The sequence below is a fragment of the Stomoxys calcitrans genome, chromosome 3, assembly GCF_963082655.1.
Source record: "Stomoxys calcitrans chromosome 3, idStoCalc2.1, whole genome shotgun sequence".
Taxonomy (NCBI): Eukaryota; Metazoa; Arthropoda; class Insecta; order Diptera; family Muscidae; genus Stomoxys; species Stomoxys calcitrans.
Window position 1 is genome coordinate 42,143,363 of NC_081554.1, and position 16,747 is coordinate 42,160,109.

The following is a 16,747-nucleotide window of genomic DNA, read 5'->3' on the forward strand; positions in this document are numbered from 1 at the left end:
TAAGTGTTAGTATGAATTACGCATCTGGTTGCTATTGTCCTCCCCCGTGCAGGTAGTTTTATATCCACCACCGAAGCATGGGGGTATATTCATTTTGTCATGCTGTTTGTATATCAAAATATCCATTTTAGACCCTATATGGCATAAAGTATATTCCTGATCGTCGTAAAAGTCTAAGACCATCTAGCCATGTCCGTCCGTCCGTCTGTCTGTTGAAATTACGCTACAGTCTTTAAAAATAGAGATATTGTGGTGAAATATTGCACAGATTCTATATCGGACTATATCTTCATTTAGCCCCCATATATAACGATCCGCCGATATAGGGTCTTAGGCCCATAAACGCCACATTTATTTTCCGATTTTGCTGAAATTTGGGACATTGAGTTGTGTTGGGCCCCTCGACATTCTTCTTCAATTTGGCCCAGATCGGTCCAGATTTGGATATAGCTGCCATATAGACCGATCCGCCGATTTAGGGCCTTTGGCCCATAAAAGCCAAATTTATTATCCGATTTAGCTGAAATTTGGGACAGTGAGTTGTGTTAGGCCCTTCGACATCCTTCTTCAATTTGGCTCAGTTCGGTTTAGATTTGGGTATAGCTGCCATATATACCGATCCGTCGATTTAGGGTCTTAGGCCCTTGAAAGCCACATTTGTTGTGCGATATTGCTGAAATTTAGGGCATTGAATTGTGTTAGGCCACTCGACATCCTCCTTCATTTTGGCCCAGATCGGTCCAGATTAGGATATAGCTGCCATATAGACCGATCCGCCTATTTAGGGCCGTAGGCCCATAAAAGCCAAATTTATTATCCGATTTTACTGAAATTTGGGACAGTGAGTTGTATTGGCCACTCGACACCCTTCTTCAATTTGGCTCAGATCGGTCCAGAATTGGCTATAGCTGCCATATAGGCCGATCCGCTGACTTAGGGTCTTAGGCCCATAAAAGCCTTTATTATTATTCGCTTTTGCTTAGATTTTGGGACAGTGAGTTGTCGAAGGTCCTTCGACATCCTTCCTTAATTTGGCCTAGATCGGTCCAGATTTGGATATAGCTGCCATATAGACCGATCCGCCGATTTAGAGTCTTAGGCCCATAAAACCCACATTTATTGTCCGATAATGCTGAAATTTGGGACAGTGAGTTGCCTTAGGACCTTCGATATCCTTCTTTAATTTGGCCCGGATCGGTTCAGATTTGAATATAGCCGCCATATAGACCGATCTCTCGATTTATGGTCTTGCGCCCATAAAAGGCGCATTTATTGTCTGATTGTGCCAAAATTTGGGACAGTGAGTTGTGTTAGACCACTCGACATTCTTCTTCAATTTGGCTCAGATCGGTCCAGATTTGGATATAGCTGCCATATAGACCGATCCGCCGATTTAGAGTCTTAGGCCCATAAAACCCACATTTATTGTCCGATATTGCTGAAATTTGGGACTGTGAGTTGTGTTAGGCCCTTCGACATCCTTCCATAATTTGGCCCAGATAGGTCCAGATTTGGATAGAGCTGCCATATGGACCGATCGCTCGATTTAAGGTCTAGCGCCCATAAAAGGCGCATTTATTGTCCGATTTAGCCAAAATTTGGGATGTTGAGTTGTGTTAGGCCACTCGAAATTCTTATTCAATTTGGCCTAGATAGGTCCAGATTTGGATATAGCCGCCATATAGACCGATCTCTCGATTTAAGTTCTTGCGCTCATAAAAGGCGCATTTATTATCCGATTTTGCCAAAATTTGGGACAGTGAGTTATGTTAGGCCCCACGATATCCTTCTTCTATTGGGCCCATATCGGTCCAGATTTGGCTATAGCTGCCATATTGACCGATCTCTCAATGTGAGGTTTTGAGCCCATAAAAGGGGCATTTATCGTCCGATTTTGGGACAGTGAGTTGTGTAAGGCCCGTCGACATCCTTCTTCTATTTGGCCAGAACGGTCCAGATTTGGCTATAGCTGCCATATAGACCGATTCGCCGTTAGGGTCTTTGGTCCATAAAAGGCACATTTATTGTCCGATTTTGTCAAAATTTGAGACGGTGAGTTGTGTTAGGCCACTCGACATTCTTCTTCATTTTGGCCCAGATCGGTCCAGATTTGGATATATCTGCCATATAGACCGATCTCTTGATTTAAGTTCTTGCGGCCATAAAAGGCGCATTTATTTTCCGATTTTGCCAAAATTTGGGACAGGGAGTTGTGTTAGGCCACTCGACATTCTTCTTCAATTTGGCCCAGATCAGTCCAGATTTGACTATAGCTGCCATTAGACCGATCTCTCATTTTAAGGATATGAGGCCATATAAAGCGCATTTATTATCCGATTTTGCTAAAATTTAGGGCAGTGAATTGTGTTAGGCCACTCGACATCCTTTTTCAATTTGGTCCAGATCGGTACAGATTTGAATATAGTTGCCATATAGACCGATCCGCCGATTTAGGGTCTTAGGCCCATAAAAGGCGCATTTATTGTCCGGTGTCGTCGAAATTTTGGACGGTGGGTTGTGTTGGGACCTTCGATATCCTTCTTTAATTTGGCCCGGATCGGTTCAGATTTGAATATAGCTGCCATATAGATCGATCTTTCGATTTAAGGTTTTGGGGACATAAAAGGCGTATTAATAATCCGATTTTACTAAAATTTGACACAGTGACTTATGTTAGGCTTTTCGACATCCATGTCGTATATGGTTCAGATCGGTTTATTTTTAAATATACCTACTAAAAAGGCCAATTTTTTATGACACACAATTGGATGGATGAGGAATTAACTAATTTTTGCTTACCATTTAAATCATTGACTTCATTGATACACGCCTGTTGCATCAGCATTTATAACAACATCCAGTTTAAATGTTACATTTCCATTTTATTTTCAACTTATTTTTATTAAATTAGTTTCGAATTAATTGCAGATTATTTCGTTAATTTAAATATACCTTTCATGTTTCATGGGAGACTAAACTTGCAATGATTCCCAGTGCATGGTTTAATAGCATCAATCTTAATACTGCTAAAGAAGAATATGGGGCAAATAAATACATAGAAAAATAAAAATGTTCAGAATGGCGATAATGACGATAATGGCTTTAAAGTCACTCAAACCAACAAAAAAATAAAACTTATTTAAAAATCTCTTAAATGGCAAGCTTACAAAGAGAGTGTTCTTATGGCAAAAAATAAACGAGTTAAACAAAAGCGGCAACATTTTTTTAAACAACGTTAACGTGGGGCATCCGGAATAATACAAATGGGCGGTTGGCACCTGTGGCCGCTGCAACTGCAGGTTCAAGCTGTCCGTCCATCAAGGCGAGAGGACAGCAACGGAAATGGCAGCAGACTGACAAAATCAATCGTTGACATGTTTGCATAGAGGAATTGCAATGACATGGAAGGATATTGCAGGGATGGTCAAGGGAGGTGATGATTCTGATGGTGGTGGTGGTGGTGATGGTGGGTAACGAAAAATAGCCTTTCACAATTAATTGATTTTATGTATTAATTACGAAACCGCCACGTTATCTCGTATACTCAGGTATTGTGTATCTTCTCTATGTCATGGCTATTGGAATCGCTGTCACCGCCATCTTCCATTGTGCTGCCGCCATCATCGCCCTCATCCATCACCGTGCCGCTAAATAAATGGCGCAGGCAATTGCGTTTCACATACAAAAAGGCGACAAGGGCACACAACAGGAATGCTATGCCAATCGAGCTGCCAATTAGTAGGGCGCGCATTTTACGATGTGATGGCACTTCAATGCGTAATTCACTGCCCGGCACTTGGGCACCGTCCATCGAAATGGCCAGCACTTGAATGGTGAATGTTGAATCCTCTTTCAAATGCCGCAATTGATAGAAATTGTCAAAAGTTTCGACTGTGCCAACCAGATGATGTTCGGGCTCCTTCCACCAGCGCACCGTGTACAGGCGCAACATGTCCATGCCATGCAATGGCTGCTCCCAGTGTAACAGCCATCCTTGCTGGTTATTAATGGCACTTAAATTCCATGGAGCACTTAGGCTGCCGCCACTCGATGATGGGTAGTTAACACGTTGCTGTGATTGTTGCACAGACGAGAGGTCGCCTTCGATGTTATCCTGCTCCGAACCAGCAGCTTGCGTTGACGACGCTGCCATGACAAAGACAAAACAAACGTAACGGAAAAAGATGAGAAATAAATTAAATCGAAAGGATTGCAAAAAAATATAGATATTGTCATCGAATGAATTTCCAAATAGTCGCACAATTGTACAGCACACAGTTTTCTGCAGGTCGGTGTGTGTGTGAATGTTAAGCATCTTGTACGCCACTATTTAAAGCAATGCCAATGACAGACTAAGAATAAAATTTGAATTCAAAGTGGAATTTTTCGACTGCACTTCCATCAAAACCATGGACCTTGGAAGGAGAGAGTATCGAAATTTTGCTTTAAAAAATTTTACTTAAATTTTGAGGTTGGAAATTTTTTGAGAAAAAGTGTTATTGAAATTTTACTTTAGAAAAAACTTTTGCTGAAATTTTGTCTTCAGAAAAATTTTAATAAAAATTCATTGAAACTAAGACATCGGAATTTTTTGTTGTTTTCAAACAATTTTTGCATCTAATTTTGTCTTTTCAAGTTTTTTTTTTTTTGTTTTTGTTATTAGAAAGAAAATATAAGTAAAAGCTAGGTTAGTTCGCCGGGACGAAGCTTATAAACCCTCCACTATGGATCGCAATTGCCAAGTTCTTTGCTTGGTATCTCTTTATAGACAAACAAAGGATAAAAGGATAAAAATTCCCGTGCTATTAGGCCCATAACTTTAGCAAGTTATGGACCGATTCGGAAATATTTGATTGAGGTTGGAGACCATAATAGAAGTCACTGTGCAAAGTTTTAGCCAAATCTGATGAGAATTCCGCCCTCTAGAGGCTCATGACATATAATTGGGTGATCGGTTTATATGGGACTATGTCAGGTTATAGACCGTTTCGGATCATACTTTGCACGATTGCTAGGAGTCGCAACAAAATACCACGTGTAAAATTTCAAACAAATCGGATAACAATTGCGGTTTCCAAGGGCTCATAAAGACAAAGCAGGATACTGGCTTATATGGGAGCCATATGTATATCTGAATCGATATGGCCCATTTGCAATTACCAACGACTTACATCTAAAGGGTGATTTTTTAAGAGCTATTGGAAAGTTTAAAAAAAGCAAGTAAAAAGGCGTTAAATTCGGCCGGGCCGAACCTTGGATACCCACCTCCTCGGGTATATATGTAAACCACCTTTCGTCAAAATCAGGTGAAAAATGCATATGTTCCGATTTGGACCAAATACTAATAAGTACAAGTAATTGTTCAACTGTGTATAACAATATATTGGCCTTTTTAGTAGCTTTATCTAGAAATAAACCGATCTGAACCATACACAACATAAATCTCGAAAAGCCTAACATAAGTCACTGTGCCAAATTTCAGTGAAATCGGATTATAAATGCGACTTTTTTTTGGGCCAAGACTAAATCAAGATATCGGTCTATATGTCAGCTATGTGCAAATCTCGACCGATCTAGACCAAATTGCAGAAATATGTGGAGGGGCTTAACTTATCTTTCTGTCCCAAATTTCGGCGACATCGGACAATAAATGCGCCTTTTATGGGCCCAAAACATTAAATCTAGAGATTGGTCAATATGGCAGCTATATCCAAATCTGGACCGATCTGAGTCAAAGTATGTCGAAGGATTTAACACAACTCACTGTCCCAAATTTCGGCGACATCGGATAATAATTGTGGATTTTATGGCCCTTAGATCCTAAATCGGAGGATCGGTCTATATGGCAGTTATATCCAAATCTGGACCGATCTGAGTCAAATTAACGAAGGATGTCGAAGGGCCGAACACATCTTACTGTCCCAAATTTCAGCGAAATCAGGTAATAAATGTGGCTTTTATTGGACAAAAACCCTAAATCGGTGGATCGGTCTATATGGCAGCTATATCCAAATCTGATCCGATCACGGCTAAATTGAGAAAAGATGTCGAAGGGCTTAACATAACTCACTGTCCCAAATTTCAGCGAAATCGGATAATAAATGTGGCTTTTATGGGCCTAAGACCCTAAATCGGAGGATCAGTCTATATGAGGCTATATCAAGATATAGTCCCATATAGTCCATCTTCGAACTTAACCTGCTTATGGACAAAAAAAGAATCTGTGCAAAGTTTTAGCTCAATATCTTTATTTTTAAAGACTGTAGCGTTATTTCAACAGACAGACGGACGGACATGTCTAGATCGTCTTAGATTTTTACGCTGATCAAGAATATATCTACTTCATAGGGTCGGAAATGGATATCTCGATGTGTTGCAAACGGAATAATTAAATGAATATACCCCCATCCTTTGGTGGTGGGTATAAAAATACTCTAAATCATACTTAGTGACGATTCAATATGTTCAAAATAGCCGAAATAAGGCATTGATATCCTAATATTGACCGGCCCGGCACGGGATGACTATGAGCACCACATTGGTTGGAACTGACGCTGAACACTACACAAATCGTAGATCAGATTTGTGTAGTGTTCAGCGTCATCACGAAAAGCTCAGCTGAGAGCTACCAATTGGGTCCACAGGTTGCAGTTAGTGAAATGCTTCATATATGGAGTAGCTGTATTGCAATCGCCGACAATCAGCGATATCGAGAGGAGTGTCTGAGTGAAAGGCCGGGCGGCACATAGTGTTGTTTCTAAATACATTCGTTGGACGAAAATAGTTAGAGTTAACATAGCGCTCTAAAATTTTGCACCAAGGTATATTTGAGTGTACTAAATTTCCCTTGAACATTCCATTAAGGAATAGGGGATACTTCTCGCATATCAATGAGTGCAGTCCGATTAAAGTTTAAGATCTATGATAGGGGACCTCCTTTTTTATGCCGAGTCCGAACGGAGTTTTAACATGGCAGAGTACCCTACAAATGTAGCCAGGATTAGTAAGGGGATAGTCACCGCTGAAATTTTTTTTGATGTTCAAGACGGAGTATCAGGTGTTTTGTGTCATAGGCGGACATGCTAAATTCTGTTCCACGGTGGCCTCCAACCGACCAACACTAAACATATACTAATTTAGCCCATTTACCGACCAACGTTAAATGGGCCTAATCGGTCCATGTGAAGACTTAGCACCCATGGGACTGATCTCACGATTTGACTTCCAAGAGGCCGCAGTTTTCATCCTATTTCGCTGAAATTTTCCACATAATGCTGTGTTATGACTTTCAAAATCCATGCCCCGTAGAGTCTAAATCCTCCAACCGACCAACACTTAACATGGACCGATTTGGCCCATTAACCTATCAACATTGGCCAATTCGGTCCATGTTTAGACTTAGCTCCCATATAACTGATCTCACGACTTGACTTCCAAGAGGTCGCAGTTTTCATCCTATTTTCCACATAATGCAGTGTTATGACTTTCAAAATCCATGCCCAGTAGAGTCCAAAACAGTCCATAATCTGAAACGACTTTATAGGAGTTGAAGGCCTCTAGAGAGCGCAATTATTAACCTATTTTGCTGAAAATGTTGAATTCCAAAATACAAATTATTTTATGTAGATGTATTACTCTCATATAAACCGGTCTCCTGATGTGAATCCCTGAGCCGCTAGAGGGCGCAATTGTGATCATATATGGATGTGCAAAAATAAATGGTGTTCCGGTATGATCTCCAACATCTAGATCCAGTATGGAAAGTTATTAATTCTTATTTAGCTCCGATGTAAACCCATTTCCTGATTTGACTTTTTGTGCTCGAAGATGCTCCAATTAATATTCGATTTGGCTGAAAGTTTCGTTTCAAAATACCTGCTAAGTATGGTCCAAACCATCCCATAACCTAATAAAGCTCCCATAAAACACGATCATTAAAAAAATAGTTCAAAGAACTTGCCAAATGCGAACCACAGACCCTGGGTATATAAGATTCGGTCCATTCCGATTATTCAGAAAACAAATTTTAAGAAAAGTCAGTTAATTGATCTAGAAACAAAGTTAAAATATAAACCCATCTCTCCACAGGGCTTGACTATTGGTTACCCTACACCTTACCCCTACCCCTAAGCGGTTTATAACCCATACCAGAACACTGTGTTTTGCCAATACAATAATAGCGAATTTAAAATATCCACAGAGTCGATTTTTTCCGCTCTCCTTCCGATCAATTTCACTTAAATATCTGCAGCCAAGCATACACCCAAATTCAGGCAATGCATAGAAATTGAGCTTGAAATAAAAGACTAAAGCAAAGCATTGGGGGTAAAGAAAAGACTTACGTTGTGTTGCAAATCGAAATTGTTTACTGAACATGCCATCGCCATATTTATCCTGACTCAGGACCATAAATTCGTATTCGCGACCCGGTAGCAGATGCGGTATGGTAGCCTCCATGACATTCTTCTGGATAATACGCATGGTGCGCCATTCGGGAGCATCCGTTAGACGATACCAGACAGTATATTCGAGATTGGGCCGCAAATATCCTGTATAGATACGAATAGGACAATGTAAAGTAAAGGAAAGAGAGAGAGTGAAAGCCCCATTAAAAATAGCCAACAATTGAGGCATGCACAACATGCACATACACATGCCAACATTGATAACCGTACTTGTGAAGCACTTGCATGCATGTGTGTAAGTATTTGTTTGCACCTATAAAAAATTGTGTATGAGAACCCGAATGTTATCGATTGTGAGTGTGTGTGTGTGTTAGTGTGCGTGTGTAGATGATGGTTGCTAAAGTAAAAACAAGTGATTTCCCTCCATATTTTGCTGTTGTTATTTTCTGCATATGAAATGAAACGTGTGAATAACTCAGCAGGATACCACCATTGGCCTTGTTACCGAGCAACGATGGACGTCAAGCGCCAATGCCATGGTTTGGTGATTGGGCTTATGAGCAAAAGGGATATTGGTGTTACTGTGTGGAATCTGAGTTATTTTTTGCTTATAAATGAAGGAAAATAATTGTGAATATTTTATTTAAACATTCTTTTAGTTACACTTTGGGTGATTTCTTTTGTTATACTCGTACCCTCCACCACAGTATGGAGGTATACTAATTTTTTCCATTGTGTTTGTAACTCATCGAAATATGATCTCCACCATAGTATGGAGGTCATCGTAGCGCAGAGGTTAGAATGTCCGCCTATGACGTTGAACGCCTGGGTTCGAACCCTGGCGAGACCATCAGAAAAAAATTTTCAACGATGGTTTTCTCCTTGCCAATGCTGGCAACATTTGTGAGGTATTATGCCATGTCAAACTTCACTCCAAAGAGGTGTCGCACTGCGGCACGCCGTTCGGACTCGGCTATAAAGTGTAGGCCCCTTATCATTGAGCTTAAGCTTGAATCGGACTGCACTCATTGATATGTGAGAAGTTTGACCCTGTTCCTTAGTGGAATGTTCATGGGCAAAATTTGCATTTACCATAGTATGCAGGTATACTAATTTTTTCATTGCGTTTGTAACTCATCGAAATGTGATCTGGGATCCAACAAAGTATATATATGAAAAGCAAATACCGTCCGAAATGACTGAGAATTTGCATGTACTGTTTGCCTATGGCTTCCAACAACCATGCCAAGCATGATGTTTTTTTATACCCACCACCGAAGGATGGGGGTATATTTATTTTGTCATTCCGTTTGCAACACATCGAAATATCCATTTCCGACCCTATAAAGTATATTTATTCTTGATCAGCGTAAAAATCTAAGACGATCTAGACATGTCCGTCCGTCTGTCTGTTGAAATCACGCAACAGTCTTTAAAAATAGAGATATTGAGCTGAAACTTTGCACAGATACTTTTTTGGTCCATAAGCAGTTAAAGTTCGAAGGTGGGCTATATCGGACTATATCTTGATATAGCTCCATATAGACCGATCCGTCGATTTAGGGTCATAGGCCCATAAAAGCCACATTTATTATCCGATTTTGCTGAAATTTGGGACAGTGAGTTGTGTTAAGACCTTCGACATGTCTTGTCAATTTGGCTCAGATCGGTCCAGATTTGGATATATGTGCCATATAGACCGAGCCTTTGATTTAGGGTCTTAGGCCCATAAAAGCCCCATTTATTATCCGATTTTGCTGAAATTTGGGACAGTGAGTTGTGTTAGGACCTTCGACATCCTTTGTCAATTTGGCTTATATCGGTCCAGATTTGGATATAGCTGCCATATAGACCGATCCTTGGATTTAGGGTCTTAGGCCCATAAAAGCCCCATTTATTATCCGATTTTGCTGAAATTTGGGACAGTGAGTTAAGTTAAGCCCCTTGACATACTTTAACAATATGGCACTGATTTGGATATAGCCGCCATATAGATCGATCCTCCGATTAAGGGTCTTAGGCCGATAAAAGCCACATATATTATTCGATTTTGCTGAAATTTGGGACAGTGAGTTGTCTTAGGCCCTCCGATATCCTTTTTCAATTTGGCCCAGATAGGTCCAGATTTGGATATAGCTGCCATATAGACCGATCCTCCGGTTAGGGGTCTTAGGCCCACAAAAGCCACAATTATTATTCGATTTTGCTGAAATTTGGGACAGTGAGTTGCCTTAAGCCCTACGACATGCTTCTTTAATTTGGCCCATATCGGTTCAGATTTGGATATAGCTGCGATATAGCCCGATCTCTCGATTTAAGGTTTTGGGCCCATAAAAGTTGCATTTATTATCCGATTATGCTGAAATTTAGGACAGTGAGTTGTGTTAGGCCACTCCACATCCTTCTTCAATTTGGCTCAGATCGGTCCAGATTTGGATATAGCTGCCATATAGACCGATCCTCCGATTTAGGGTCTTAGGCCCATAAAGGCCCCATTTATTATCCGATTTTGGTGAAATTTGGGACAGTGAGTTGTATTAGGCCCTTCGACATTCTTTGTCGATTTGGTCCAGATCGGTTCAGATTTGGATATAGCTGCCATATAGACCGATCCTCCGATTTAGGGTTTTAGGCCCAAAAAAGCCACATTTATTATTCGATTTTGCTGAAATTTGGGACAGTGAGTTGTCTTAGGCCCTACGACATGCTTCTTCAATTTGGCCCATATCGGTTCAGATTTGGATATTAGCTGCGATATAGACCGATCTCTCGATTTAGGGTTTTGGGCCCATAAAAGGCGCATTTATTCTCCGATGTCGTCGATATTTGGGACAGTGAGTTAAGTTAAGCCCCTTGACATACTTCTGCAATATAGCACAGATCGGTGCAGATTTGGATATAGCTGCCATTAAACCGATCTCTTGGTTTTAGGTTTTGGGGCCATAAAAGATGCATTTATTGTCCGATATCGCTGAAATTTAAGACAGTGAGTTGTTTTGGGTGCTTCGACGTCCTTCTTCAATTTGGCCCAGATCGGTTCAGATTTGAATTTAGCTGCCATATAGACTGATCTCTCGATTTAAGGTTTTGGGCCCATAAAAGGCGCATTTATTGTCCGATTTGGCCGAAATTTGGCACAGTGAGTTGTGTTAGGCACTTCGACATTTTTCTGCAACTTGGCCCAAATCGGTCTAGATTTGCATATAGCTGCCATATAGACCGATATCTCGATTTAAATTCTTGGCCACATAAATGGCGCATTTATAATACGATTTCACTGAAATTTGACACAGTTACTTATGTTAGGGGTTTCGACATTCGTGTCGTATATGGTTCAGATCGGTTTAGTTTTAGATATATCTACTAAAACGACCAATATTTTGTTATATAGAATTGAACAATGACTTGTACTTATTAGTATTTGGTCCAAATCGGAACATATTTCGATTCGGTGGCTTAAGATCTTCCAGTGAATCAGTGGCAACCTCGATCCCATGAGATTTTCAATAATTTTCTAATTCTGCTTCCATTTAATACCTATCTCTGGTTACCTATCAACTTTTATTCAACACCTTTTATTGCTTTACAAATTTGTTTCTTAATGTTTTCTCAGTGTGTTGAAAAGACGTCAATTGTTAAGCTAAGTTGCTTAAAGGAATTTGAAAGTTTATTTTACTAAACTATTTCAACAACATATGTTAGATATCTGTTTTTGTAATAAACCTTTGAAATTTATTTAATTCAATTTCAAACCATACATGGCTCTGCTGCTTACCTTCAACAACAGTTATGTGCAACATGTTAGCTTTAAATTCCCATCCATTTAAATGGCATTGTAAACTCCATTAAATCCCACAAACACGATGCCTTTTTAAATATTCCGATAAATATTTTTACAGTCTATGGGAAAAGATTTTGGTAAATATTTTTACAGCCTAAGAGAAAATTTTACATGGTCTGTTGCATAAACAAACCATGGAATATTTTTACTTTGCTAACAACCATTTTTATGCAAAATAAGCAAGAACTTGAAAAGATGATTCTTCCAATATGTGAAATGAACAAAATATAGTTTGTGCCAGAACAGCAATTTTTTTGGGGAAAACAAATGTCGAAATGCAACTACAGTATACCGTGCGTATGTGAGGTAACCTGAGATATTTAAGGATGAAAAAAATCAATGAATTCCCTTTCGAATCATGCTGGACATGCAATGGAAGCTGTTAAGTAAAACTTACCTGGTTGCCATCGCACAGTTATGGAAGTCTCTGTGCTATTGGCTGTTAAATTAAATGGTGGCCTGGGAGCTATATTCTCTATCATGAGTTCCGTTTCAGCTGTTATCGTGGCTGCTTCATTTGCAGCAACGCATTCATAGATACCACGATCTGCTTCGGTGAGACCAGTTAAAGTGAGGTTACCATCATCTACAATTGCTCGATCCGAAGGCAAAGGTTGACCATCTTTCTGTAAATAAAAATGTAATTCTTATCGTATTCATAGTACAGCAGTGTTCGTGAAATGGTTCATTTTACCTTAATTTTTGGCCACCATTAAAACTATCCCTTACCTCCATTTTCAATAACGCCAGATCTCGGAGATGCGTGCACAGATTTAAGTGACAGTTTGTATGCCATCCATACAAAACTACCAAAAACACGAAATTGGTATAAAATGTTGGGGTCAACTAATCTGGGGGGACGCCCCATCTCAAAACCCACCCGAACGGATATGTTTATCGACTGGGACAATATGGGTATCAAAGAGTAGAATACCAACTTGGCATAAAATGTCACCATTAGTGTCGGGGGGTCCCCCACCTCCAATAACACCACTCAACAGGGCACTTTTACCGCTTTTGTCAATATGGGTATCAAATGAGAGGTATTTAAGAGCAGAGTACGTACTTGGCATAAAAATATCACCTTAAGTGTCGGGGGGTTCCCCACCCCCAAAAACACCACCAAACAGGACACTTTCAACGCTTTGTGCAATATGGTTATCAAATTAAAGGTATTTGGAAGTTGAGTACACATCTTTAATACGAATTTGGTACACGGTGTCTATGGGGCCTCCCTAACCCCAAAAAACCCCCAAAAACCCCCAAAATAGGCATGAATTTCTAACGTCACAAAATGGGTATAAAATGAATGACCTTTAAGAGTTGACTACAAAACTGATATACACATTTGGGACAGAGTTTGGAGCCGGCTCACCCACAGAAGAGTTCGAATCAAATATTGATATAAGGAAACAAGTATATGGGTCCTGCTGTTCAGCCGGACATGTAGATGTCGACATTAAAGGATTCAAATAAATTGTCTTTTGGGTATTAGCTTTGGGGGGACCGATCCTCTCCTCCCAAAAAAAAACAGTACCAAACTGTCATGTAGAACTACCGAGAATATATTGTATTCAAATGAAAGGACGTGTCAGAGGGCAATCGCCTATATATATCTTACCCAAAAAAAAAAAGAGAATAAAAAAAAAGTTAAAGCATGCTAAGTTCGGCCGGGCCGAATCTTATATACCCTCCACCATTGATCGCATTTGTCGAGTTCTATGCGCGCTATATCTTTTTAGGCAAACAAAGAATATTGAATAAGAACTGTTATGCTATTGGAACTATATCAAATTATAGTCCGATTCGGACTATAAATGAATGCTGAACATTGTAGAAGTCATTGTGTGATATTTCAGTTCATTCGGATAAGAATTGCGCCTTGTAGGGGTTCAAGAAGCAAAATCGGGAGATAGGTTTACATGGGAGCTGTATCAAGCTATAGATCGATTCTGACCATATTGCACACGTATGTTGAAGGTCATGAGAGAAGCCGTTGTACAAAATTTCTGCCAAATTGGATGGGAATTACGCCCTTTAGAGGTTCAAGAAGTCAAGATCCCAGATCAGTTTATATGGCAACTATATCAGGTTCTATACCGATTTATGCCATACTTAGCACAGTTAGTGGAAGTCATAAGAAAACACCTCATGTAAAATTTCAGCCAAGTCGGATGAGAATTGCGCGCTCTGTTGGCTCAAGAAGTCAAGATCCAAGATAGGTTTATATGACAGCTATACCAGATTATGAACTGACTTGAGTTATACTAAGCACAGTTGTTGAAAGTGATACCAAAATACCACGTGCAAAATTTCAGTCATATCGGATGAGAATTGCGCCCTCTAGAGGCTCAAGAAGTCAAGACCCAAGATCGGTTTATATGACAGCTATACCAGATTATGAACCGATTTGAACCATACATAGCGCAGTTATTGGAAGTGATATCAAAACACCACGTGCAAAGTTTCAGTCAAATCGGATAAAAATTGCGCCCTCTAGATTCTCAAGAAATCAAGACCCAAGATCGGTTTAAATGCAGCTGTATCAAAACATGGACCGATTTGGCCCATTTGCCAGCCCAACCTACACTAAAAAAAAGGAGTAAAGCTAGCCGCTTGAAATTTTGCACAAATACTTTCTATTAGTGTAGGTCGGTTGGGACTGTAAATGGACCAAAACGTTATATGTTTTGATATAGCTGCCATATAAACCGATCTTGGGTCTTGACTTCTTGAGCCTATAGAGGGGGCAATTCTCATCCGATTTGACTGAAATCTTGCACGTGGTGTTTTGGTATCACTTCCACCAACTGCGCTAAGTATGTGTCAAATCGGTCTAAGTTTCGATATAGCTGCCATATAAACTGATCTTGGGTCTTGACTTTTTCAGCCTCTAGAGGGCGAAATTCTCGTCCGATGTGACTGAAATTTTGCACGTAGTGTTTTGTTATTGCTTCCAATAACTGTGTTAAGTATGATTCAAATCGGTCTAAGTTTTGATATAGCTGCCATATAAACCGATCTTCGGTCTTGACTTCTTGAGCCTCTAGAGGGCGAAATTCTCGCCCGATGTGACTGAAATTTTGCACGTAGTGTTTTGTTATTGCTTCCAATAACTGTGTTCAGTATGATTCAAATGGGTTCATAATCTGGTATAGCTGTTATATGAACCGATCTTAGATCTTGACTTCTTGAGACTCTAGAGGGCGCAGTTCTTACCCGATTTGGCTGAAACTTTACATGAGGTGTTTTAGTATAACTTTCAATAACTGTGCTAAGTATGGCGCAAATCGGTACGTAATCTGATATAGCTCCCATATAAACCGATCTGGGATCTTAACTTCTTGAGCCTCTAGAGGGCGCAGTTCTCATCCGATTTGGCTGAAACTTTGCATGAGGTATTTTGCTATAACTTCCAATAACTGTGCTAAGTATGGCGCAAATCGGTACGTAAGCTGATATAGCTGCCATATAAACCGATTGACTTCTTGAGCCTCTAGAGGGCGCAGTTCTCATCCGATTTGGCAGGAATTTTGTACAACGGCTTCCCTTATCACCTTCAACATCCGTGTGGTCTGAATCGATCAATAGCTTAATACGGCTCACATACAAACCTATCTCCCGATTATGGTCCGCATCGGACTATAACTTGATGTAGCTCCAATAGCATAGCAGTTCTTTTTCAATATTCTTTGTTTGCCCCAAAAAGAGATGCAATCCATGGTGGAGGGTATATAAGATTCGGCCAGGCCGAGCTTAACACACTCTTACTTGTTTTTGTATAAATTTTTAGCAGAATCCATGGTTGTGGATTCCTAAATTTCGACCTGGCCGAACTTTGGACGCTTTCACTTGTTACTTTTAATTTTTTCTTGAAATACAGATGATGGGAAATAACGATAGTATCCATACTATCGATATTTACTATTAGGAATATCGAATGTTGCGATAATCGATAGATTGCTGGTCTAACTTCAGGCCCATATCTCTCAATTCAGTTTAAAAACAAGAAAAAAGGCGTTAAGTTCGGCCGGGCCGAACTTTGGATACCCACCACCTCGGGTATATATGTGAGGCCTAAGACCCTAAATCTGAGGATCGGTCTATATGGCAGCTATATCCAAATCTGGACCGATCTGGGCCAAAATGACGAAAGATGTCGAAGGGCTCAACACAACTTACTGTTCCAAATTTCAGCAATATCGGATAATAAATGTGGCTTTTATGGGACTAAGACCCTAAATCGGAGGATCGGTCTATATGGCAGCTATATCCAAATTTGGACCGATCTGGGCCAAATTGACGGAGGATGTCGAAGGGCCCAACGTAACTCACTGTCCCATATTTCAGCAAAATCGGATAATAAATGTGGCTTTTATGGGACTAAGACCTTAAATCGGAGGATCGGTCTATATGGCAGCTATATCCAAATTTGGACCGATCTGGGCCAAATTGACGGAGGATGCCGAAGGGCCCAACGTAACTCACTGTCCCATATTTC

General features: G+C 40.1%; 1 protein-coding gene across 1 annotated transcript in view; it reads right to left on the reverse strand.

Moving 5' to 3' along the window:
- Nucleotides 1-2,861: 2,861 nt before the first annotated feature.
- LOC106087368 (protein borderless) overlaps nucleotides 2,862-16,747 on the reverse strand; it is a 79,328-nt gene continuing 65,442 nt past the window's right edge. Inside the window, exons 6-8 of the mRNA XM_059365113.1 lie at nucleotides 12,644-12,872; nucleotides 8,343-8,549; nucleotides 2,862-4,146 (exon numbers count right to left, since the gene is read on the reverse strand). Coding sequence (XP_059221096.1) covers nucleotides 3,545-4,146; nucleotides 8,343-8,549; nucleotides 12,644-12,872 — 1,038 coding nt within the window. The 3' untranslated portion in view covers nucleotides 2,862-3,544. The remainder of the gene's footprint in view (nucleotides 4,147-8,342; nucleotides 8,550-12,643; nucleotides 12,873-16,747) is intronic.